Source organism: Hyperoodon ampullatus (assembly GCF_949752795.1).
Source record: "Hyperoodon ampullatus genome assembly, chromosome: 6".
NCBI classification, from domain to species: Eukaryota; Metazoa; Chordata; class Mammalia; order Artiodactyla; family Ziphiidae; genus Hyperoodon; species Hyperoodon ampullatus.
Window position 1 is genome coordinate 83781624 of NC_136919.1, and position 25450 is coordinate 83807073.

Genomic DNA, 25450 nt, shown 5'->3' on the forward strand with positions numbered 1-25450 from the left:
AAAAATGAAATTCTGCCATTTGCAACAGTGTGGATGGACCTAGAGAGTATTATGCTTAATGAAATAAGTCATACAGAGAAAGACAATACTCTGTTATTAGTTATATGTGGAATCTCAAAGCAAATGAATATATATAACAAGCCTCACAGATACAGAGAACAAACTAGTGATTACCAGTTGGGAGAGGGCAGGGGAGGAGGAGCAAAATAGGTGTATGGGATTAAGAGACACAAACTATTAAATATAAAATAAGCAACAAAGATATATTGTACAGCACAGGGAAATAAAGCCATTATTTGGCAATTGCTTTAAATGGAGTATAATATATAAAGTATTGAATCACTGTGTTGTACACCTGAAACTAATATTGTTAAGTCAACTGTACTTCAGTAAACAAAATAAAGTCAGATTTGGGAAGTTTTCAGCCATTATTCAATTTTTTTCCTCACCCCCTCCCCCATGCTCATGACTGCAGCCCCCTCTTTCACCCTTCTCTCCCACCCTTTCCTCCACTTTCTTTCTGACACTCCTGTTATGCATTTGTTGATGTGCTTAATGGTTTCTCACAGGTCTTTGAGCCTCTATCATCTTTCTTAATTCTTTTTTCCTTTTGTACCTCAGACTGGATACTCTCTCTTGACCTTTCCTTAGTTCCATTGATTCCTTCTACTGTCAGTGCATACCTGCTGTTGAGCCCCTCTAGTCAGTTTTTCAATTCAGTTATTGTACTTTCAATACAATCAATTCTATTGGTTCTTTTTTATAATTTCTATTTCTTTATTGAAATTCTCAATTTGGTTAAATATCTTTCTCATGGTTTGATCTAGTTCTTTAGTTCTTTGAACATACTTATTATAACTGACTGAAAGTCTTTGTGTAGTTAAATCCAGTGCTTGGGCTTCCTCCGGGACAGTTTTTATTGAAGCCCCCTTTTCTGTGTATGGGCCAGACTTGTGTTTCTCTACGTGCCCTGTAATTTTTTGCTATTGTTGAAAGTGGACATTTTATAATGCATCAACTTTAGAAATCAGACCTCTGCCCCTGCCCAGCCCAGGGTTTATTGTTGTTATGGACCTTCTTGGGTTAATTTTGTTAATCTGTGTTCTTTATTGCATGAGGCAACTTAAGTCTCTGTTCAGTTAGCTTAGAAGCTGACTAATGATTAGTCAGAGATTTTCTTAAATGTCTTAAGCAGAAATTGCTTAAGGGTATAACTTTGTTTAAGGATCTGATGTGTTAATAGTTCAGATGCTTAAGTATTTCAGCAGAATCTTCCAATGTTTGCTTTCCAGTAGAGGTTTGGAGTGTGGGGTGGTAGACAGCATAGTTGGAGGAAGATGAGATAAGCAGCTAATTCAATTGCAGGATTGTCTTTAATGGAATCCTCACAGCTGCATAGGATATGTTGGATTTTCCAATCATATAGGACCATTAAACTATTCCTTGGCACACATGTTGGGAAATGCTCCTAGAGTTTTCTCTGAAAAAGTTCAACCTAAGTTGTGGGATGTCTTCAAACCTTTAGCAGTCCACAAACAGAGACTAAAAAAAAAAAAAGACTGGAGAGAAGGTTTTAAAAGAGAAATCAATGAGCCATCATTTTGAAGAAAAAAATGGATATGACCAGCCATCATTTTGAAGAAAAAAGTGAATATGTCGAATTAGTTTACCGGTATGCTTTCTGAGTATGTGTGTATACTTATGTGGGCATATATATCCCTTCACAAATTTTTCTTTTTGTTTCACGTGTTTTTTTAAAAAAGACTCATGGGACATAACAGCATTGTTGGATGCCTGGTACATTTAAGAAAGCTGACTGCATAAGAAGCACTCTACATGGGCAGAGGATGTTACCTGGAATCAGAGCACTAAATGATCCCGACTTTTCTTGATTTAAATGGTAAAAAGTCTAACTACTTTTTGTAACATTACTCTGTACAAATGATAGTCAGTTATTTATTTTTATTTGTATTAATATTCACAGTTTGTTTCCTAATTAAATATTTAAAAGTTCTAGTGCTAATTCTGGTGTTAAAAACTTTTCAAATCTCTATAAATCTGGTTTTGAGACAAATGATAGTATTTGACTTTCTTTGTTAGAACCAATTGCCAAGTAATAAAATTGACTTTTGAAAACAAAACAATATCTGTATATTTGTAAACACTTTACATAATAAAAGTGGGTTAGGTTCCTGGAATTTGAATATAGACAAAGGGTCTTTCATAAGTTACAATTTGCATACAAGTGTTGTTTTTCAGCTAGGCTGTTTCTCTATTTTGGATTATGTATGTCTTCTCTTCCTGTGGTGCCTGGTATGGAACTGAACAAAGTGAGGTCAACCCAAAACAGTTCCAAATCTGACCTGGTTTCACCTGAGCCTTTCTGTTCCAGTTTGAAAATTCAGTTGACCCGCTTTTCCTTCAAAGATTCTTAGAAGCCACAGCCATTTCTGAATGTCTCCTTAAGTGTACTTCCACTCTTACGTTGATAAAGAGCAGAGTGGATCTGATCTCTTCAAATACTTGGGGCTGCTGACACCAACTGATGGACATTAATGGATGTGTCAGGAGGAACCCAGATTAGTAAAGATTTCAAGGCAAGGGGTGCTAATTGGCACTGGCACAGGATCAAAAACTCACCAACTATGGAGAATTCAATAACTATAGCCTAGGTCTTCAACTGTGTTTTGCACCTCAATATACCTGAGAGGTAAAATGTTGATTGTAGGATATTCTAGCATATCCTTGTACTCAGCATTTTTAAAAAGACAATCTGGCATTGATACCAGAGATGATGGGTATCCTATAACACTACTTCCTCTCCTCTGATTGACCCACTTTGTTTTTGTCTTAAACATCTGACCTCATAGCAAAGAGGACAGTTTTTGAACCTGAGAAGATGTCATGAAACACTGTATTTTTTTAATATATATATATATATATATGTATGTATCCTTTCTATTTTTCTTTTAGTGCTGCCCTCCATTTCAAGATGCCTTTGCATTTCTGATAAATGCAAACTGACAAATCTCCAGGCCACTACAGAGGGGAAATCATTACTGCTTGAAGCCTGGAAGACTGCCCTTAATAAAGCCAAGTCCCCAATTGTTGTTGAAATGCTGAGGAAGTTGCGGAGGAGGAAACTTTTTTCTTATCCCACTAAATACTACTTCTTCCTTCTTGTTTTTTCCCTGGTCACCTTCTCTGTTTTAAGAATTCATCAAAAGCCTGAATTTGTAAATGTTGGACATCTGGAGCTGCTTGAAGAGAATCCTAGTAGTAATATTAATTGTACCAAAGTTCTACAGGGTGATGTAGATGAAATCCAAAAGGTAAAGCTTGAGATTCTAACAGGGAAATTTAGAAAGCGCCCTCGATGGACAAACTATGACTACATAAACATGACCAGTGATTGTGCTTCTTTCATCAAGAAGCGCAAATATATTGTAGAACCCCTTAGTAAAGAAGAGGCAGAGTTTCCAATAGCATATTCTGTAGTGGTTCATCACAAAATTGAAATGCTTGACAGGCTCCTGAGGGCCATTTATATGCCTCAGAATTTCTATTGCATTCACGTGGATACAAAATCAGAGGAATCCTTTTCGGCCGCAGTGACTGGCATTGCATCCTGTTTCAGTAATGTCTTTGTGGCCAGTCAGCTGGAGAGTGTTGTGTATGCATCTTGGAGCCGGGTTCAGGCTGACCTCAACTGCATGCAGGACCTCTACCGAATGAACGCAGACTGGAAGTACTTGATAAATCTCTGCGGTATGGATTTTCCTATTAAAACCAACCTGGAAATTGTCAGGAAGCTCAAGTCGTTAATGGGCGAGAATAACCTAGAAACGGAGAGAATGCCACCCCATAAAAAAGAAAGGTGGAAAAAGCATCATGCAGTCGTGAATGGAAAGCTGACAAACATGGGGACCGACAAGATACATCCTCCTCTTGAAACACCTCTGTTTTCCGGCAGTGCCTATTTTGTGGTCAGTAGGAGGTATGTGGAGTATGTGCTCGAGAATGAAAAAATACAGAAGTTTATGGAGTGGGCAAAAGACACATACAGCCCGGACGAGTATCTCTGGGCCACTATTCAGAGGATCCCCGAAGTCCCAGGGTCCCTGTCCTTAAGCCATAAGTACGACATGTCTGACATGCATGCGATTGCCAGGTTTGTCAAGTGGGAGTACTTTGAAGGTGACATTTCCAAGGGCGCCCCCTACCCGCCGTGCAGCGGTGTCCACGTGCGCTCCGTGTGCGTTTTCGGAGCAGGTGACTTGAACTGGATGTTGCGCGTGCACCACTTGTTCGCCAACAAGTTCGACACGGACATCGACTTCTTTGCCATCCAGTGTTTGGATGAGCATCTGAGGCATAAGGCCCTGGAGACATTAAAACACTGACCCTTGGAGGCAGTTTTAGAAATAATTAGGAGGCATGAGATGTACCCCCATTTGATTCTTCCGCCTATAGAATCTAACTCTTCAAGCCAGAGAAGCTCTATGGTTTCTGCAGAGCAGGTCGGTTAGAAAGGTTGTAGCCTTCAGGCTTGACTTAGAGTTAGAGTGTAGGGCAGGTTGCAGGGCGTTGTGCGGGGGAGTGGTCCGGGTGGCTGGGGAAGAGATTGAACGCAAGTTATCCTGTTAAAAGAGCTCAGGGACTGAACAAAACCCGAAGGTTTGACCTGTGCCAAAATTACTTGGAGAGCTTTAAATATGATGGTTTTTCCTGATTTGAATAGATTTATAGCAACAGCCAACAGTCAGGATGTAATTTATCTTGTAGACCACATTTGTTGAAAGAGAAATTTACTTTATTCTAAATGATCTTTGTAAATGATTGACTTTCTGCTGTAACATTGCATTGTGTTATGTATCTCTATATGCCATCTCAGGGAACTTGCAAAAACAGGCTTGACTGAATGTGAACATTTCCCATTTACGCTTTTAACAATGTACATATGTTTTAAAAGCCCCCCCCCCCCCAAAAAACAAGACTTTATAGTTTAGTTGATTCTATGAATCATCTTGGGTTATTTACAAAGTTAAGGTATCTTTGATTATTATAGTGTCTACAGAGTAATACTTAATTTTTTCAAATATGTCTCGCTTCTCCTCCTCCAGTCTCCCTAGACCCTGCTGTCAAGCTGTACATAAACTTGTTTTCATAGTGCCCCGTATTCCTAGTGTCCCATATTACAGCCTCAGTTCTCCTTTGTGACCCGATTGGCAGTAATTGGTGTGGAGAACTAAGACAAGAAAGGGTGAAGTGTAAGTATGGCAGAGGGGAGGAGGAGTCATATGTAGACAATCTCTGAGGCCTGTGATGCAGCAATCGGTACTATCCCCAGAAATTATGCCTGTTGCTCTTCGGGTCTGCTTGTGTCCATCCTCCAGGCTCTTGCATCCAACTGTCACCTCTGTCGCCTTTTGAAAGGAACTGGCTTCCCGTCTTCTTGCTTCTTCATGTTACCGTTGTAACCAATGTAACCAATAACCGTTGGTTACTCATTAGCTCTTGCATTTTAAGTTCCCTTCTCTCTCGGAACCTATGAGGAGGGGAAAGGTGTGCTGTTGTACCACCTGGCATGCTTGAAGGCCTGGGTATCCTAAAGGGAACATTAGGTTTGGGGCGGATTGTCTCAGTATTGATATTATTCTCAGCATATGGTTTTTACTCTATTTTTCACTAAAAGACAGATTTGCGGTTGCTATTGTGCTGTCTCAAATATCAAAGTAAATGAAGATTAAAAAAAAAAAACAACTTGCTCTTTTGCTAAGCTGATACCATTCAGCCATCAATTTAACAGGAAATGAGAAGCTTTATCATTTAGCTGAGACTTCAAACAAGAATCAAATCCATGTACTTTATTTTTAAAACTTAGACAACTTAAATAGTATATGGGAAATACATAATATCAGACAGTTTTCAGGCATTCAACTGATAAAACATTTTATTCCTCAGAGTTAGGAAACGTTTTTATTTTATGGAGAGGTTTGTTATACTGACCCTCCTGAATGAAAGTTTCACACTTTTGGAAACTTAATCATTTGTAAATGTGCAAGTCAGTGGATTGCTATGGTTTGCATGATTTAACAGGGCAGCCAATGTTGGACCAAGAAAAACATACCCACTTTGAAAATTCAAGAGGTGATGTCAGTGAGGACATTATATGCATGATGTTCTGTCTCTATTGGCTTCTAAACCAATTTGTTCTTTGAATGCACGTCACATGTCTCTCCCATGCTCTCTTTTAGAAGAAAGATTTTACCTGTAAGTTGGGCTGTTTTTTTTTTTTTACTCTAAAACCAGTGATTTTCAGTGACATACTTTGTGTCTATGTCTTGTGTTTCTTTAACTTCATTCATTGTATCTTGAATACTATAGACATTTGTCATTTTTAAATTTTGAATATTTGCAAATTTATGGGAAAGTTAAAAGTAATAGTACAGTGAACATTATAGAACTTTCACCTGGAGTCACTGGTTGTTAGCATCATGCTCATTTGCTCAGTTTTATGGATTTTTGAATTTAGCAAAATTGAAAATTGAAAGTTAAAAAAATTTACAAATATCATCGCAGTGCTCTTACTGTAGCGTGACTGAATCTGATTGACATTTAAATTGGCAGCTTTGAGGGTTTTTTTTTCTCCATCATATATGTAAAAATATGATTTTAGAATCCATTTCCACAAACCCCACACTAAAACTGTGGACCCACCATCTTCTATGTAGCTGTGGTACGTCATCTCTCTAGAATGGCACTTGCTGAAACGTGTCTGAATATTACCCTATTGCTAATAGCTTTACAGGGATTATATAGCCATTAGGACTCAATTTTATACTATCCAACCTAACTTAAAACAAATGAAATTCATAGTAGTGGAACAAGCAATTGGAAGAATCAGGAAGATGGTTTCAAAAGGAAACCCTTACTACATTCAGGAGGAACAAAAATGCTGTAAGTTCTTTGGGAAAGATAAATTATTTAAATTGCTTCCTGTATGTCAGTTATTAAATACTAATTACTTTTTACTGTCATTTAAGGTCTTTTATAGGGAATTATTAGAAATCATATTCCCAAATAAATCCTTAAATATACATAAACTGCAATTTTTTAATGGAAGCGTTCTAGTTAATGAAGTACTGATCAAGATTCACATATTACTTATTAAGGACAAGAGTTAACAAAAATGGTTCTTTCTTTATAGGCAATTACTTAGGCTCTTCCCAGACCATGGTAAACAGCCATTCAGCCTTGAAAATGTGAAACACTGTTGTCTCTAAACATGTATTTGTGTCATTCATCAAGCACAATTCACTTAAAGAACAGAAGTGGATTTTCTTTTGTAGTCATTTGGGGGAGGAGGAAGCCATGTTTTACTTCATTTCATCTGCAGAGTCAGTTGACCTGGACTTTTTCAGTTGCCTTAGAAAAATAAAAATCATTTCTCGTTATGGTAAACATAAATAAGTAAATGCAACACTTTCATGGCAAGTGTGGTTACATTAAGGTTTACTCTTTTGAATACGGGCATGACTTGATGCGTTTGGAACTAGTCATATCACCATTAAAATCACCTATTCAGAAACCAGTGCCTTGTCTCCACAAGTTATTTTGTTAGCTACCAGCACCCTAATGTTAAATTTAGTGTTTGGATTTGATAGTTTGTAACCAACAGGTGTTTTGTGTGAGTAGTGATTCAAAACATAAAGGTTAATTCTTTAGGCAGAAATGTCTGAGGGAGAGGGTTTGGCAATGGCAGAAAGTGTAACACAGGTTATGCAAAAAGAGCTAGACCGGGGACTTTCGAAGAATGCAATTTAATAGCTAGTATTGTTTTCTGGGCATTACTGGCTTCAGCTTATGTCTGCAGAAGAGCAAAGGCCACAGATACTAACAGGATCCATGACTTGTGGTATGAATGTGGAGAGCACACCTGAGGGAAAAGGGAAGCTCCCTCCCCGGAGCATTGAGTGTCCGCTCCAGCTGTGTCCTCAGCTGGTCTGGTAAACCCTTCTGGATGTTCTTTAGCCGCATTTTCGATGAAACAGACTCTACAAAGTGGCAAAATTGATTAACCTCAGGTCTTTCTCAAAAGCTTGAGAGCTTTATGTATCCTTTATAAGCCTGCTTGTCAAGGATTTAATTTTTAATATGTGCTTAAAGTTTTCAGGGCTCGTCATCAGAATATTGATTTACTATTTTTCAGTGTAACAAAACCCGAACTAGAACTGAGTTGTAACTATTGGGAAAGAAAAGAATGTTTTCATTAGTGCAGATGATGGGATTGTCCAAGTTGAAAGCCCAGGAATCTTGTCTTGAAATTAATAAGACTTTAGCAAATACTGCCACTCATCCAAAAATTAGTTTTCCATATTCAAACAAAAAAAATTGTTTTAAGATATAATGGGGATAGGTTACCTTTCATCATGGCAATAAGCTCTATAAAATGTGTAGACAAACTTAAGATATGTGTGGGACCTGTATGAATAAAATACTTCTATAGATTCAAAACAAAACAAAACAAAACATTGTGCTCCTAGCTGATAAATATTTTAAATATCTCCCTTCTTCCCAGATCAATCCATCAGTCAAATATAAGCCCAGTCATAATTTCAAAGGTCGATAAAATTATTCTAAATTTCATCCGAAAGAAAAAATGTGCAAGAATAGCAAAGAATGCTTTGAAAGAGATTAATAAAGTCATATAATACTAGATACGAAGCCATACTTTAATGGTAAAAAATGTTAAGAGTACTGTAAGTTTATATTTGAACTCTCAGACTGATAACTAATAGCCCAGAAATAGATGCTAGTATATATAAAACATTGCAAAGCAACTATCAGAACATAGTGAGGAAGGGGCGGTGGTAAAAGTTCCAGTAAATACCTGTTTGGAGAACATTAAATTATCGCTTTGTAATGCGCAGCAAAATCCAAATGGAGTAAGAATGAAAATAAACGGAAAGAACATGTCAGTGACTATCTTTGCATGTGATGGAATTTTCCAAATAAAAGCAATGGGAGGATTCATTAAGGAACAGATAATAGATTTAACTAAAAGTGTGTATTTCCTGAATATGAGAAAGCAAAAGGCAATCAGAATTGGAAAATTTGCCAACAGTTTTTGAAAGAGGGAAAAATGGAAGTTATTTATACTAATATTTTTTTAAAAACAGCTTCTTGAGATATAATTCATATACCATACAATTCACCCATTTAAAATGTACAATTCAGTGGTTTTTAGTATAACATCACAGTCAGTTTTAGAAGATTTCCATCACTCCCAAAAGATACTCTGTACTCTTTAGTGGTTACTCCCTATCACCTCTCAACCCCCTTATACTAATAAATTTTTTAAAAACATTAAGATGCCAGGAGTAAAATGAACAAAAGATGTAATAATTCACAGAAAATGAAATAAGGAGAATACAAATGGCTAATATGAAAAATTGAAATTCAATAAAACGAATCCAAATTAAAATTTTTACACACCAAATTCGGGTTTTTTTGGCGGGGGGGGGTGGTTTTTTTTGAAACGTGACTGTTGAGGAATGCATGCTCATACTGCAGGGAGGAGTGTTAAAACCTATCAGGTAGAGTCTTTAAAAACACTCAAATTCTTTGATCAATAATTCACTTCTTGGAAAATATCCTAGGGTAATAACGAGAGATTTGGATCCACATTTAAACCCAGTGTTTGTCAGCTTCTTATTTGTGGTGAAATGTAAAAATCCATAAATCTCCAGTAATAGAGGAATAATCATGTACTTTAAAAAATATATGATGAGGTATTATAGAATAGTCCTATAGTATGCCTAATGCCATGGAAAATCACTGTAGGTTAAATGAAGTAAACAGACTGGAACAGAATATATAATGTGCTCTCAATTATGTTAAAAAAATGATACTGAACAGAAAGGAGCATTCAGAATTTCCCTGAAATATCACATCTTGATATTTTGAGAACTATTCCTTCCAGCTCTATAAAATTGATGCTTGCCAAATATTTATGTGGAGCATTTTCCACATATGGTTTGCCTTAGGAAGTATTACTGAGACTCCTTACCCCTAGTCTTCACTTGGTGGGTTGTAGTGGGAAGGAGCCCTGCTTTCCTGGAGCACTTCTCTTTTACCCACAGAAATGTTTTTAGATTTAAGCTTTGGTGCTTTACAGTGTGTCCCGAGGCCTTATACTCTGGGTAACCCTCTAAGATACTCTACTTGTATACCATGGCTGGAGAGAACTTTTTGCAGCACTAGCCAGAAGAATCACTGAACCAATCCTAAAGGGCACTGTCAACCTGGCTTCAAGATCCTCTAGGGTGCTCAGATTGGCAGCTATTTGGCTTTTAGCTCCTTAGAATCTACAGACGGAACTTCATTTTCTGGTCCTAGATAAGTGTTAATTGCTAACTAGGTGAGGATGGTCTGGTTCTTTCAGCTGCATACCAATACAAAACAGATGTTCTTCTCCAGCAAGAGGACAGGAAAATATTCAGATGGGTCGTGTGGAGTCACTCGGATGAGCGATCTTGGTGCAGGAGGAGGATCTTGTTTAACTCCAGAGTTTTATGCATTCCACGTGAAGGCTTCACTACCTTCAAGATTAGCTAAGAAACAGAAACCAATGCTTTCTTTTTAAAAAATATTTATCTATTTATTTATTTGGTTGCACTGGGTCTTAGTTGAGGCATGTGACCTCTTAGTTGCGGCACGCATGTGGGATCTAGTTCCCTGACCAGAGATTGAAACCAGGCACCCCCCTGCATTGGACTGCAGAGTCTTAACCACTGCGCCACCAGGGAAGTTGTGAAACCAATGCTTTCTTTAAAAAAAAAAAAATAAAATAAATATTTTTTTGGGAAAGGATTTACTTCTACAGAGCTAATCATTAGCTTAAACATTACTTACAGGATATTTATAATTTACTTTCTTTGTCAGACTTATTAGTAAACTATTCCTGGCCCAATCAGAGTTCCTTCGTTTAACTTAATTCAAAGGAGACATGTTTTCTCTCCGGGAAGCGTTCCCTACCTCTCTTTCCAAAGAAAAATGCCCCTCCAAATACGTTCCTTAAAGCTCATTGAGGGAATAATGACAACAGCTAATATTTGTTGAGCGTTTCCGTTCTGCATGTTCTAAGCACTTTGCACTTACCACCTCTCACTTCACAACAACCTTAGGAGCAGAGGCTACCATTGGCCCAATTTACAAAGGGGGCAAAGAAGTACGTGAATCTGTAACAAATGGCACATCTTAAATACAAGACAAGTTTTCTTCTGATCTGTTCACCTTTCTACCATTTCCACCATCCCATCTCCTTCCCCAGACCCTGCTCTGCTCTGAGTGTAGCACTTTTTTTAAAATAAGCAAATGTATTGAGAAATAAAAAGGGTAGAAACAAAAAGAACGAACCCTTGCATCTTGCTGAAATCTTCCCCAAAGGAGTGTGTGGAGGGAGAGGAGATAAAAAACCTGGAGGTGTGGTGAACATCCATTTGATGAGGACCACTGAAAAGGAGAGATGGGCCAGAAATCCTGAGCCATAATAGTCTTAAAGGTAGAAGGAAATGCAGGAGAGAGGAGTCAGGAAGCCACAAAGGGGAATAGTTTCAACAAGTGCCATCAGTCTTAAAATACTTGGAAGCATGGGAGGTTTGACAGGGAAATGTTTGGGCATAAAATATATGACAAGTGCCAACCTCCAATTTCCAGGGACCAGTCTCCCTTTGAGTACTACTTTCCTGTAGTCAAGCATTGTTTCTCTCACTAATGTAATAAATATACTTTCACACATACAAAGAAGGGCGGCCTTGGAAATGTGAGGTAATTTTTCTTTGGCTGAGCCCTATTTGCTTGCTTTTTGTGTTGCTGAGGGAATTATGCAAATTGATAGGTTTTGCGAATGTGAGGGGAGGAGATACCAGCTGGAAAGACCAGAAAGGACTGTTTGGGGCAGGGCGGTGGGTGGGCCTGCAGTCTATGGAGGAGAATTTGAGGGCAAGGGGAGATTGCGAAGGGAGTCTTAACCTTCTCCTTGATGTCAGGTGACCCACCATCCTGATCTGCCCGGCCCTGAGGAGGAGGTTCCTGGGACGCTGGACCTCGAGTGCCAGCGCCAGGAGGAGTTGATCTCCCTTCCTGTGGCTTTCCGCCCACATCTTCAGGAAAATCTACATCAGTGCTTTTTTTTTTTTTTTTAAATTTATTTATTTATTTATTTATTTTTGGCTGTGTTGGGTCTTCATTTCTGTGCAAGGGCTTTCTCTAGTTGCGGCGAGCGAGGGCCACTCTTCATCACGGTGTGCGGGCCTCTCACTGTCGTGGCCTCTCGTGGCGGAGCACAGGCTCCAGACGCGCAGGCTCAGTAGTTGTGGCTCACGGGCCCAGTTGCCCCGCGGCATGTGGGATCTTCCCGGACCAGAACTCGAACCCGTGTTCCCTGCATTGGCAGGCGGATTCTTAACCACTGCGCCACCAGGGAAGCCCTACATCAGTGCTTTTGACAGTGGATTTTATGCTTTCTGGGCACTAGCAATTCAGAAATTGACCTGTAGGCAAGCGCAAGAAAGAACAGGGGGCCCACAAGTAGGCCCAGCCACATACAGGCAGAGTTCCTCTTTAAGCAGAGAATTATAATCAAGCAAGTCTTGGAGAAGGTATCCACTTACGGAACCTGAAAAGCCTCACCCAGGCTGTTTGCATCCAGGCCTTCCCACTTCTGAGGGGCGCTTTGTAGGCAGGGCTTGTGGATGGATAGAAATCAGAATAAGACAGACCAAGCTTGTTCCAGTTATGATACGTCAGCTCATGTACCAAATCACACCCACCTAACTTTGCAGGTTCTACTTTGGAAAACCCTTCCATGTTCTACCCGGTTACTCTAGTGTTCATTCTGGAGTGTCCTCTCTCCCCACAGCCAGTCCCTAAGGTCTCTCTTCTTAATGGTGCTCCTACTCATACCCTCCTCTCTTGTCATCAAGCCCTGTTTAGTCCCTCCTCTCTCACCTGGAGCATTGCCGCTTGCCAAGCCTCCTGTTCTTGAAGGCTGGCTTCCTGAAAATGTCACCAAAACAATCTGGTCGTAAGACAGAGCAGAGTCTACTGCTGACGGCAGTGACGGTGAGCTCCATCTCCAGGCTCCTGATAGCATCTCAGAGGGAGGAGGACCAAGTCGGGCTATTTCTGAGGTCTTGAATTCTGCTTAAGTTGGGTCTGATAGTGTGGGATCTTGGAGAATGACAGTATAAAATGGTGTAGGATTGGAGGAAACAGCAAAGGTGAGGATTTTGAGGCAAAGGGTTCAAACAGTCCTGGGGTATAAACTGACATTTCATGCTTTTTATTTACTGCAACGTTCTTGGGCCTTAGAGGATGTTCCTGGAGTGAACAATGAAGTTATTTGCAACTTTTACCTTCCAGGGCAAGAGTTTTCTGAAATAGTAAGGTGGTGTTGATGAAGACCATGTGGGTTCAGATGAATTTGCTTCTTACCTCCTTCCCTCAGGTCTCTCACTCTCCTGATAACAGCAACGACAGCAACAGCAATCACAGTAGCAGCAAATACTTAACTCCACGTGCCAAGCGCTGTCCTAAGCATTTGACAAATATTAGCACGTTTAATCCTCACCGTAATCTTAGGGCATGTACAACTGTTGTTCACATTCTACTAATGTAAGAATAAACCAGTTCAGAGAGGTCAAGTTACTTGGCCAAGTCACACACTCTGATAGTGGAGGCACTGTCAGAGTGATGTATCAGAAATGAAAATTTGGTAATTTCACACCCTTGCATAGCCCTTCCAATGACTCCCTGTTGCCTAAAAGATAAAATCCTGATTTCTTCAAATGGCGCCTGAGGCCCTCCCTGATCTGGCCTCTGCCCACCTCTCCATACCTTCTGTTTTGCACATGATGCTCTATCCATTTGGGCCACATGTGGTTTTCTGAACACGTGATGCTATTTCATGTCTCCTTGAATAGGACTCATCTGGGGTTTTTGCCCCTGGTGTCATCTCAGTAAGCATCTGCTAAACAGTGGTCTGAAGGAACCATCTCTTCTCTCACTTTCAGCCTGTGTGCTTTGCCCACACTTAACAATGGACTGAGAGTAAGAGGGTGCTGGGGTTTCTACATCCATCTTACAGGAAGCAAGAGGGTTCACCAATGTTGAGAAAGCAAGTGGAGAAAGGGAGAGTTGCAGATTTTGTCGTAGGGCTGCCCTTTGAGCCCTGGAGCAACCTGAGCCCAGGACTGTTCACTCATAGGATCCAGTAGATTCTGACTTTTATTGCTTGAGAGAGATCGAGCTGGGTTTTTGAAAGCAGTTGCATCAGAAAAGGTCCTCTTTCACACTATACACTCTCCTAGAACACATTTCTCCAGGCTTTCAGACCAGAACCTCCTCACCTCTTAACACTCAACTCAGGCATCATCTCCCCTATGATAAATAAGGTCCTTCCTGACCATCACTGTTTTCCTTCTGGCTTATATAAATGATCACTGTGATCTCTGGCTTCCATATTACCCTGTACAGAGTTTATTGCCACCATCTACAATAAACTATTGAACTCACTCATATACCTGTATGTGTAGTTTGGTATATTAAAAAAAATAGACTTTATTTTTTAGAGCAATTTTAGGTTCACAGCAAAACTGAGTGGAAAGGACAGTTTCCCTTTATCCCCCGCCCCCTGCCCCCATCCTTCCCCACTATCAACTTCCCGAACCAGAGTGGTTCATTTGTTGTAACAAATGAACCTGCATTGACATATCACCATCACCCCACATCCATAGTTTGTCTTTGGGTTCCCTCTCAGTGGTGTACATTCTTTGGGTTTTGACAAGTGCATAGTGACATGTATCCACCATCTCAGTGTCATGCAGAATGGTTTCACTGCTCTAAAAGTCCTCTGTGCTCTGCCTAGTCATTCCTCCCCTCCATCCCTAGCAACCACTCATCGTTTTACTGTCTCCATCGTTCTGCCTTTTCCAGAACGTCCTATAGTTAGAATCATACAGGATATAGCCTTTTCAGATTGGCTTCTTTCATTTAGTCATATGCATTTAAGTTTCCTCCATGTCTTTTTATAGCTTGATAAGCTTTTCTTTTTAGCATTGAATCATATTCCATTGTCTGGTGTACCACAGTTGATTTATCCATTCGCCTACTGAAGGACGTCTTGGTTGCTTCCAAGTTTTGGTTAATTCTGAATAAAACTACTATAAACATCAGTGTTCAGGTTTTCTGTGGACATAAGTTTTCAGTTCCTTTGGGTAAACACCAAGGAGCGTGATTGCTGGATTGTATGGTAAGACTATGTTTAGTTTTGCAAGAAACCTCCAAACTGTTTTCTGAAGTGGCTGTACCATTTTTGCACTCCCACCAGCAATGACTGAGAGTTCCTGTTGCTCCACATCCTCGCCAGCATTTGGTGTTATCAGTGGTCTGGATTTTGGCCGTTCTTACAGGTATGTAGTAGTTTTTCATTGTTTTAAATTTGCAATTCTGTAATGATATATGATGCGGAACACCTTTTCATATGCTCATTTGCCATCTGTATATCTTCTTTGGTGAGGTGTCTGTTCAGGTCTTTTGCACATTTAAAAAATTGGATTGTTGATTTTCTTATTGTTGACTTTTAAGAGTTCTTGGTATATTTGGGATGACAATCCTTTATCAGTTGTGTCTATTGCAAATATTTCCTCTCGGTCTGTGACTGCGTTTTTTAACATAAAAATGCATGTTAAAATGTTAAATTAATAGCTGATATTGCTCCTCGGGGGCAGGGACAGTGTACCTTCATTTTTTGTATTTCCAGGCCTAGCGCAGAGTGTGACATACAGTTGGTTCTCACTAAATATGTGGTAAATGAACAAAGACAGTTAATTTGCTTATTTTTTTTTTTTTGGCCGTACCGTGCAGCTAGTGAGATCTTAGTTCCCCGACCAGGGATTGAAACCGTGCTCCCTGCATTGGGAGTGTGGGGTCTTAACCACTGGACCACCGGGGAAGTCTCTCATTTGCTTAATCTTGAATAACCTCTCTTAAGGGAAAAAAATCTTCTTTTAGGTACATTTTTTCCTCTCAAATAGAAACCATAACAGTAGAAGGGGAAAAAAATAGATTTACTCACAACATCTAACCTTTGGTTTAATTTGGCTTGTCTTTATATTCACTGTGAAATGAAACCTTACTGAAAATGAAATGCTGCACCTGAATTCAAGTATTCTGTCATTTTGCCCCTGCCCACAAATATTTGTTCAGGAAATAAGATTTTTAGGAATCTGGTGTTCTTTGCTCACTGGCTGAGCACGTGACTGAGGTAACTGGAGAGCAGGTCCAACCAATCCTGCGTGTGCTGTTCGGGTCTTGGGCAGGTCAAGGTTTCCTTCGTTCCCCAGAGGAAAAGAAGGGAGGCGGAGGGCGCAGTGCATGTTCATGGGCCCTGGGATGCATTTTTTCCCAAGCCCTTTATAGAAATTCACAAAGGGGGTCAGGGTACACCTGTTTCCTATGAAGCTGGACTGTACTTTGTATGAGATGCAAAGAAGGAAATAGGGATGCTAATGCAAATAGGAAAAATAGGTGTCTAAAAACTTGGGGAGAAAAAAAATACATGCTTTCTTGGCTTAGGATGAGTAACAACAAACCAGTGGGACAGGAGAGAGAAAAGCCTTCCCCAGGGATCTTTCCACACACCTCCTGCCTGGTAGGCGGACTGTGGGGGGTGTGTGACATAATTTGGTACTGCTGTGTCATTTCAACAGTGGAATATGGCAGGAGTGCAGTGTCTGAGGGTGAGAAATTGCCTACTGTGATTGTTATATCCATCCATGTAAGCAGGTTTGCCTCAACCTGGGCATGATTGACATTTTGGGCCAGATAATTCTTTGTTATGGGGGTGGAGTCTGTTCTGTGCATTGTAGGATGTTTAGCAGCATCCCTGGCCCCTATGCACTAGATGCCAGTAGCAGTCCCCCTCCCTGGTTGTGACAACCAAAGATGGCTCTAGGTATTGTCACATGTCCCCCGGGAGGCAAAATTGCTGTTGCTTGAGAACCACTGGTTTATAGGAAGAATTCAGTTCCCATCACAGTGCCTGGGAAGAGTGTCTTGTATGTGAAAAATCACTGACTAAGGTATTAGATTCATGCTGGTGGACCAAATGTTCATGGTTTCTGCCCATATGACGCTTAAATCTGATGAATGAGAAGATGGGTAGATGGATGTAGGGTGTCTCAATAGGTAGATGTGATTTCTCTTAGTAATCATCCAGTGTTTAAAAAAAAAGTCATCCAAGCTACTGCCTTTCTAGCCAATCTTGGGAGGTAAAAGCAACCCTTGTGTGAAGGTAGATCAAGTAGTCAACAATCAGAGCCTAATGATCTGGGGAAAAAAAGTTATCTTTTTAAAAAAAAACTGAGGTAGAGTCTATTATATAAGCTTCAGGTATACAGCTTAGTGATTCACATTATTTAAAGGTTATACTCTATTTATAGTAATTATAAAATATTGGCTACATTTCCCGTGTTGTACAATATATCCTTGTAGCTGATTTATTTTGTATAGGACTTAGCATTTCTTGACTCTGGATAACGTGACCACAAATTTCTTTGGCTTTCACACTCACAATAATGCTACCCACTCTGCTTTTTAAAAAAAAATCTGTCATCGTCTCATGAATCCACAAATTTAGCTACTTTTCCATCTTTTCCATAGCTTCATCATGCACTACAGGTGTTACTTTAGCACTTTCCCGAGTGGCCTCACCCAGAGATCAGCAAATTTTCTCTTCCTTTCCTGGATGTTGATTCATTAACACCGGACTCGGGGCCAACAGCACTGTTAACTTGTGCCTGAACCAAGCTTCTCTAACTTGTTTTCTCTGTGAGGCACATCCCAGCCTTCTGGCACCTCAGGGACATTAGATACCACTTCAGCACTGCTGGAGGGATGGCATAGGCTGGGGGGTGGGGGAGTGGTGGTGAACAAAAATGCACAAAAATGCAAAAAGCATGACACTGTTAGACCGCAAAGAGGACACTTGTTTACAGTGTTAAAGCCGAAAGGAGAAAACAGAGCCTCGCCTTTTTCCACCTCAGCTAGGAATGTGCATATTGGATGACTGAGATTTTTCACCTCTCTGTACATGTTGATGAGTGATCGTAAAGGTGCCACAAGTAATGCTTTTGGGGTCACAAATACATTTTAGTGAGTATGTGAATTTGCAAATACAGAATCCACGAATAATGAGGATTGAAGGTATCTATATTTTTAACAAGTTCCCTATGGTATTGTGATACACAGCCAAGTTGAGGAAACTCTGAATTACATAATTTGTGAATGTGAGGTAGTGCTTCTGTTTGTGACAGTGCAAAAATTATAAAATTTTCTAAAGACATTTAGGTTTACTGTCCTGCCCCAATTAAAAAAAAAAAAGTTTAAAGCTATGCCTACGCCTTGTGCTGCAACTGTGGCTATTACCATTGGTTGAGCTTCTGTTGAGGAAATAATTTTTATTCTTTCGACCTTAGATAAACAGAGAGATTAAAAAGAATCTTCTTTGTGATGGAAGTGTACAAATATTAGGTTACCACTGCAGAATTAAGATAGAAAAGGAAGCACAACTGGAATGATCTTTCACTTTTGGAAAATCAACCGATACTAAAGGAGCAAAGATCAGTGTATGTTCAATATTTCTCTTTATAGTTGATGATCAGGAGAAATGAGATACTATCCTCATTTTTTTTCTCCCTAAATTGAAAACAGGATCAAAAGATTCCTTGAATATGACACCTCCCTTTACTTCCTTTCAGCACTACCACGATCACAATTACTTTTGATGCCAATTATCGTGTATTATTTGTCTCTCCTGCAGAATGTAAACACATTAGGGATTGTGTTTTTCTAATTCACCACCATGTCCCTGATACCTGGTACAGGGCCAGGTGCATAGTAAATGTTCAAAAAAAATGTGGTTGAACACATGTTTCTGAACGAGAGAGAAAGGGGAATATGAATAAATACTTGTTGAACACTTACTCTATGCTAAGCAAGTTACTATTCCATTTATTCCTCACAAACCTATATGATAGATATTTTGAATCCTGTTCTATAGGTGAGAAAAACCAAGGCTCAGAGACGCTTTGTAGGAAACCTGTGTCACTCCATCAGACATTACTAGTTGCTAGCTTACCTTCCATCTCCCCTTCTTCCTTGCTGGTAGAGCCTCAATTGTGCTGAGTATATAGCACATCCCCTTACCCCTAACCCTTACATGCTTTAAAGGAAGGCATTCTTAGCCCACATTCCAAGTATAAGTCTTGATGAATTTAAGACAATCAGGGTAAAGTTGTTCCCTTTGTAAGTGATTAATTTTGGGGTTGGCATGTGACTCAGTTCTAACTAATGCTGGGGGTTGGATATCCTGAAAAAGATTTAGAATTCCTAAGGGGACATTGAAAAAGGCAGAATGTCTGGATTTGGTGTTTCCTGGATATGATGCCTGGAATAAATACAGTCATCTTGTGACCTGAAATAGCAAAGTGGAGAAGCTGAAGAACCAGGGTTTGTGATGACATGAGTAAGCCTCTGAGTTAACTAACCTCAAAGTTACCCCACCCCTGGACTTGTCAGATTAGAAAATAAATTTCTATATTGTTTCAGGCATTTTGAGCCAAGGTGGTATTTCCAGATGAAGACATCCAAACTGACATAATCAGGTACCTGGGAGTGGGAAGCCCAGATTTTTCCCTACATCTGGCTCTGTAGTCTGTGTGCTTTCTCCACTCTACTCTGTCTTTCAGAAAGTGAAATCATTCAAAACAAGGGCCAGAAACTTATGAGTCCCAAGGGGACTGAATAATGGGCATTGTTTTAAACCATTCAGCTGTGCACTCTAGCACATTCTTCATACACTTGACAGAATTATTCACTGTACAAGATATATGTGAAGTAAGTACAACGTAATGCTTAAGTATATGTTCACTTGTATTTTCTTCTGTAATTGTCCCTATCTTTCCATATGAATCCTAAATTCTCTGAGGGCAGCACACATGCCTTGTTTTTCCATAAATCTCTATTTGTCAGCTTCTTTTTTTCATTCTAATGGATAGAAACAAAGTGAATTAACTCAAACAGTGAAGGATGAAGTTCTAGCTCCAAACCTCAAGAAGGGTGGAGCTGGCCTCATGCATGAATGAACCCAGGAATGGCTTGTGACTCCTACACAAATCAGGATTCAGCAGCTCAGAAGGTTTTCCCTGGAACTTTATGCCTTCACGTTTTCTTACTTGGTGGAGAACCAAGTAGGGCCATTTCCACATCACAGTCAAACACCTCCTGACACGTAAGAAAGGCAAGACTCTTCTTCAGCTTCTACAGAAACATCCTGGAGAAGCCTCCTGATTGGTTGGGCTTATGTCCCATGGCCCTTCCTGGGCCAGTCACTGTGGCTAGGGCCAGTCACATTGGCTCACCCTGGGCTCTGTGTCCACTCCTGTGTTCAGAGGGGTGGATGTCCTAAAGGAAAGAATTCTGGACAGAAAGGAAAAGACCTACCCCATCCTCCCAGGGCTTCTTTCCAGGCTCCTAGGTTAGCATTGGGTAAATAGTAGTCACTATAAATACCTAGGGAGCTTGTGAACACAAACTTGTCTCTCACTGGTGACAAATGAACACACACACACACACAGTGCACCCTTATAAGCTCTTTCCCAGTTTTCAGAACTCCATGCAGACGTTATGGGAAGAGCTTCTGTACCCACATTTTAGAGTTGGGAACTTTTTACTCCTAACCCTTGATGGTGATCTTGATGATTGCCAGATAGCACGGATTTTACCTCCCACGCCCACCCCACCATCCCCGGTCCCCAGAAGGAATGTAGCAGGGAGAAAATTCCACAGTACCAACTGCCGCATGTCAACCTGCTCGACAGCACACAGCCTCGGCGCCAGTAACATGCCTTTGCCTGCCTGCTTTGGGATTGAGGATTCTCACTTTTGAGCCATTTAGCCCCCAACCCTTCCTCACAGCCCATTCAAGCCTGTTCAGTCTCCAGCATGGGAAACAGAGAGGGGACAGTGATCACTGAGGAACTTGGATGCCCTGGGGACACAGGCTGAACATGATAAAATCCCAGGGAACACCGATCTCCCAGCTCACCTGGCCTCGTGCCAAATGCAAGAGAGCCAAGGAAGGGAGGAAGCCATCCCACTTTCCTTTCCTTGTTCACAGACTAGTAAATAATACGGTGAATAGGGACATGCTGGAAACAAAGTGCTTAGTCCAGTTTCCACGTGGGTCTATCAGCCCAGATAATGACGTGAGAATCTCGGCCAATCATTGCTCAGAACAGCCAGAGACAATTTCGACCTTGAGTTCTTAAAGGAGAGTTTTGATTTCTTTACCTACTTTATGCAAGGATCATGTACAAATTTTATAGTTGGAAAAAATGCTTAGTATTAATTTAAAGGAAGGTATGTTAGTATTGGCTTTTCCTTCACTGAAAGTTTTAGTAGGAGGGAATAATACCTCTGTTGATATGGAGATCATCTTTGACATAAAAAGTGACTCCAGCAAAAGGCTTTTCTGTGTCTCTCAATGAAGAGCAAACCAAAGAATTCAAAAGAGTAAGAATATTTGCACCTCATCTGTTTTCCCCTCTATATTAGCTTCCCCTTTGTATTGTATTGCTGTTGTAACAAATTACTGCAAACTTAGTGGCTTAAAATAACACAAGTATATTCCCTTATGGTTCTGGAAGCTAGAATTCTGAAATCAGTTTCACGTAGCTAAGGTCAAGGTGTCCACAGGGCTGTTTCCTTCAGTGTCTCTAAAGGAGAATTTGTTTCCTTCCCTTTTTTGCCTGGGCTGTATTCCCTGCATTCTTTGGCTCCCGGCCATCTTCAAAACCAGCAGAGTAGCATCCTCAAATCTGCTTCTCTGTGACAGATTTCCCCTGTGTCCCTCCTTAAGGGCCCTATGAGCACATCAAGCCCACCCAGGGTAATCTGAGACAATCCCCCACGCCAAGGCCTTTAATTTAATCACATCTGCAATGTCATTTGCCATGAAGATAACATATTCGCAGGTTCTGGGGATTAGGATGAGGATATCTTTGAGGGTTGTTATTCTTGATTTGTCCTAGTACACCCTTTTACTAAATTAACAATATAAATCAAGGAGAATTGATGAATCAAGGGATATTTATTTTAGATTAGTGAAAAGTTACTGAAAACATATAACCCGTCAGGTGCTCCTCGTTGAGCTCCACAGTTTTTCTGTTAAAATTTTGTTGCCTGAAAAAAAACCACACTAAAGAGCTAAAAATTTTTTTGAAGTGCAGTGTATAATAAAGTATACTGACCTTCAGTATAGCTGGGTTAATTTTTGCATATGTGTGTGTATTTGTAAAACCATCCCCACATTGGTATACCAAACAAGTGTAGCACCTCTGAAGTCTCCCTCACGCCCATGCCAGTCGGTAACCTCCCACTTTAGTAGCCTCTGTTCCAACGGCAGCCACTACAGCTTTGTTTTCACCTGTTCTTCAACATACAAATGTATGAACTCTTCTGTATTTGCTTCCTTTTGCTCAATACAGTATCTCTGGAATATATGTATGTTGATGCAGGCAGCAGTAGTTTCTTCTTTTTTTTTTTTTAATTACTATGAATACCATAGTATTTTTGTATCCATTGAATGAATACCCAGCCTTTTATCCACTCTCCCTTTGATGGACATCTGGCTTGTTTCCATTTGGGCGCCATTATGAATAAACCTGCTATGAACATATTTGTAAACATTAAAAGTTTTTAATAGATGGTTAAAAAAAGAAACCATGTCCTCAGGCACTGTGGAAGACTTTGAAATTTGGTTCATCTGTTAAGATTGGGATCAAGTATGCCGCCCTGAACCAAGAGGTCTTCTTCCACCCCAGTGAGTATCAGTGATTTGGGCCTCTACTCTCCCATGTCCATGTATGGTATTCCTCCATCTCACATGGAAAAGAAAAGAAAATGACAGTGAACAATTTGGGGGGTTCCCTTTGAGAAAAAACTTTTGCATATACTTCTCTGTAAACATATATATGCTTATGTTTGTTTATACAAAGGAATTATACTCTACAAAGTTTTCTGTACCTTGTTCCTTTCACTTATTGATAAATTTGTATGTATTTGGATATCAGTATAAAGCACTGTTGTTTTTAAGGGCTATATAGCATGGATGAACTATAGTTTATTTAAGGAGACTCTCCAGTTAAAGGACATTTAGGTTGTTTCCAGTCTTTTTCTGTAATAGATAATTTTTCAGTGAATATCTTTGTATATTTTGGGAAACAGTTTAAAACATATCCATAGGATTCCTAGCAATAATATTATAGGTTTAATAATATTTACTTTTTAAATGTTGATAAAATTGCCAAATTATTTTCCAAAGATTTGTACTGTTAACAAAAATCCTCTTAACAAAAAAATATGAAAGTACCTATTTCTCGTATTCTAGCCAACCCTGAGCATCATCAAACTTTAAAATATTTGCTGTCTGCTAGAGGAAAAAATAATAATGCCTTAATTTGCATTTTTTTGGAGGATAATAGTTAAAATTCTTTTTCTTCCAGTTTTATTGAGATATAATTGACATACAGCACCGTACAAGTGTAAGGTGTACAGCATAGTGATTTTGACCTACATACCTCATGGAGCGATTACCATAATAAGTTTAGTGAACATCCATCATCTTATATAGGTACAAAATAAAAGAAAAATATGATACACACACACTCATACACATACAATGGAATATTACTCAGCCATAAAAAAGAAAGAAATCTTACACATACAATGGAATATTACTCAGCCATAAAAAAGAAAGAAATCTTACCGTTTGCAACAAGATGGATGAACCTAGAGGGTATTATGCTAAGTGCAGTAAGTCAGAGAAAAACAAATACTAAATGATTTCATTTATATGTGAAATCTAAAAAACAAATAAAGATAACAAAACAGAAGAATCATAGATACAGAGAACACAAACAGGAGGTTACCAGAGGGGAGGAGGTGGGGGAATGAGCCACATAAGTGAGAGAGATTAAGAGATACACACTTTCAGTTACGAAATAAATGAGTCATGGGGATGAAATATACAGCATGGGGAATATAGTCAATAATAGTATAATACCTTTGTATGGTGACAGATGGTAACTAAACTTATCATGGTGAGCATTTTGTAATATATGGAAATATCAAATCACTATGCTGTACATCAGAAGCTAACCTCGTGTTGATTTTTTTTTTTTTTTAATATTTATTTGGCTGCACTGGGTCTTAGTTGCAGCATGCGTGATCTTTAGTTAGGCATGCGGGATCTTAGTTGCGGCATGTGGAATCTAGTACCCTGACCAGGTATCAAACCCAGGTCCCCTGCATTGGGAGCACAGAGTCTTACCCACTGCACCACCAGGGAAGTCCCTGAGTTGTATTTCTTTATGAGTGTGACTTAGGTTTCTTTTACTTTATATTACTTCTGTAAACTCTACTGTTATAAATTCTGACCCTTTTAAAATTAGGTTGCTTCATACTCAGTTTTTTTTTTTTTTTTTTTTTTTTGCGGTACGCGGGCCTCTCACTGTTGTGGTCTCTCCCGTTGCGGAGCACAGGCTCCGGACGCGCAGGCTCAGCGGCCATGACTCACGGGCCCAGCTGCTCCGCGGCATGTGGGATCTTCCCGGACCGGGGCACGAACCCGTGTCTCCTGCATCGGCAGGCGGACTCTTAACCACTGCGCCACCAGGGAAGCCCAATACTCAGTTTTTTATTTATGAGATCTAGCTTAGATTTACTTAAATTTCTATTCATTAAATTTGGTATAGAATTGAAACTTGTTCAAAATCTGAAAAGTCTCAAAACAATGCACTTTGAGCCACTTTTTTTTTGTGTGTGGTAGGTGGGCCTGTCACTGTTGTGGCCTCTCCCGCTGTGGAGCACAGGCTTCGGACGCGCAGGCTCAGCGGCCATGGCCCACGGGCCCAGCCGCTCCGCAACATGTGGGATCTTCCCGGACCAGGGCACGAACCCGTGTCCCCTGCATTGGCAGGTGGACTCTCAACCACTGTGCCACCAGGGAAGCCCAACTTTTCCTTTTTAAAAAAAAAAAAAATTTAATGTAATAGAAATCTCTTGGTCACGTAACGGTCATCTAAATTTTTTGACACTCATTTTTCTATAATCATTGTCAAAATCACTTTTCATCGTTTCTTTCTTCTCTTTTCTGGCTTTAAAATTTTTTTATTCATCAACTCATTGATGCCACATTTAACATTAAGTAATACATAAAGCATTTCCTCTCATGTAGCAATGTTCTACTTGTAATGGGACTATGAGAAATGGAATGAAGTTAGCCAAAGTGTTCTTTGGGCAGGTGTCTCTATCTGCAATTCCA

The 25450-nt window shown here is 39.8% G+C and overlaps 1 protein-coding gene across 1 annotated transcript; it reads left to right on the forward strand.

Annotated features, from left to right (window-relative positions):
- Positions 1-1872: 1872 nt before the first annotated feature.
- On the forward strand, positions 1873-4403 carry GCNT1 (glucosaminyl (N-acetyl) transferase 1; the record flags this gene model as incomplete). The annotated part of the gene is made up of 2 exons (XM_079706034.1): positions 1873-1900; positions 2974-4403. 2 exons carry the CDS (start codon positions 1873-1875, stop codon positions 4401-4403), a joined length of 1458 nt encoding a protein of 485 aa, XP_079562160.1.
- Between the last annotated feature and the right edge of the window lie 21047 nt (positions 4404-25450).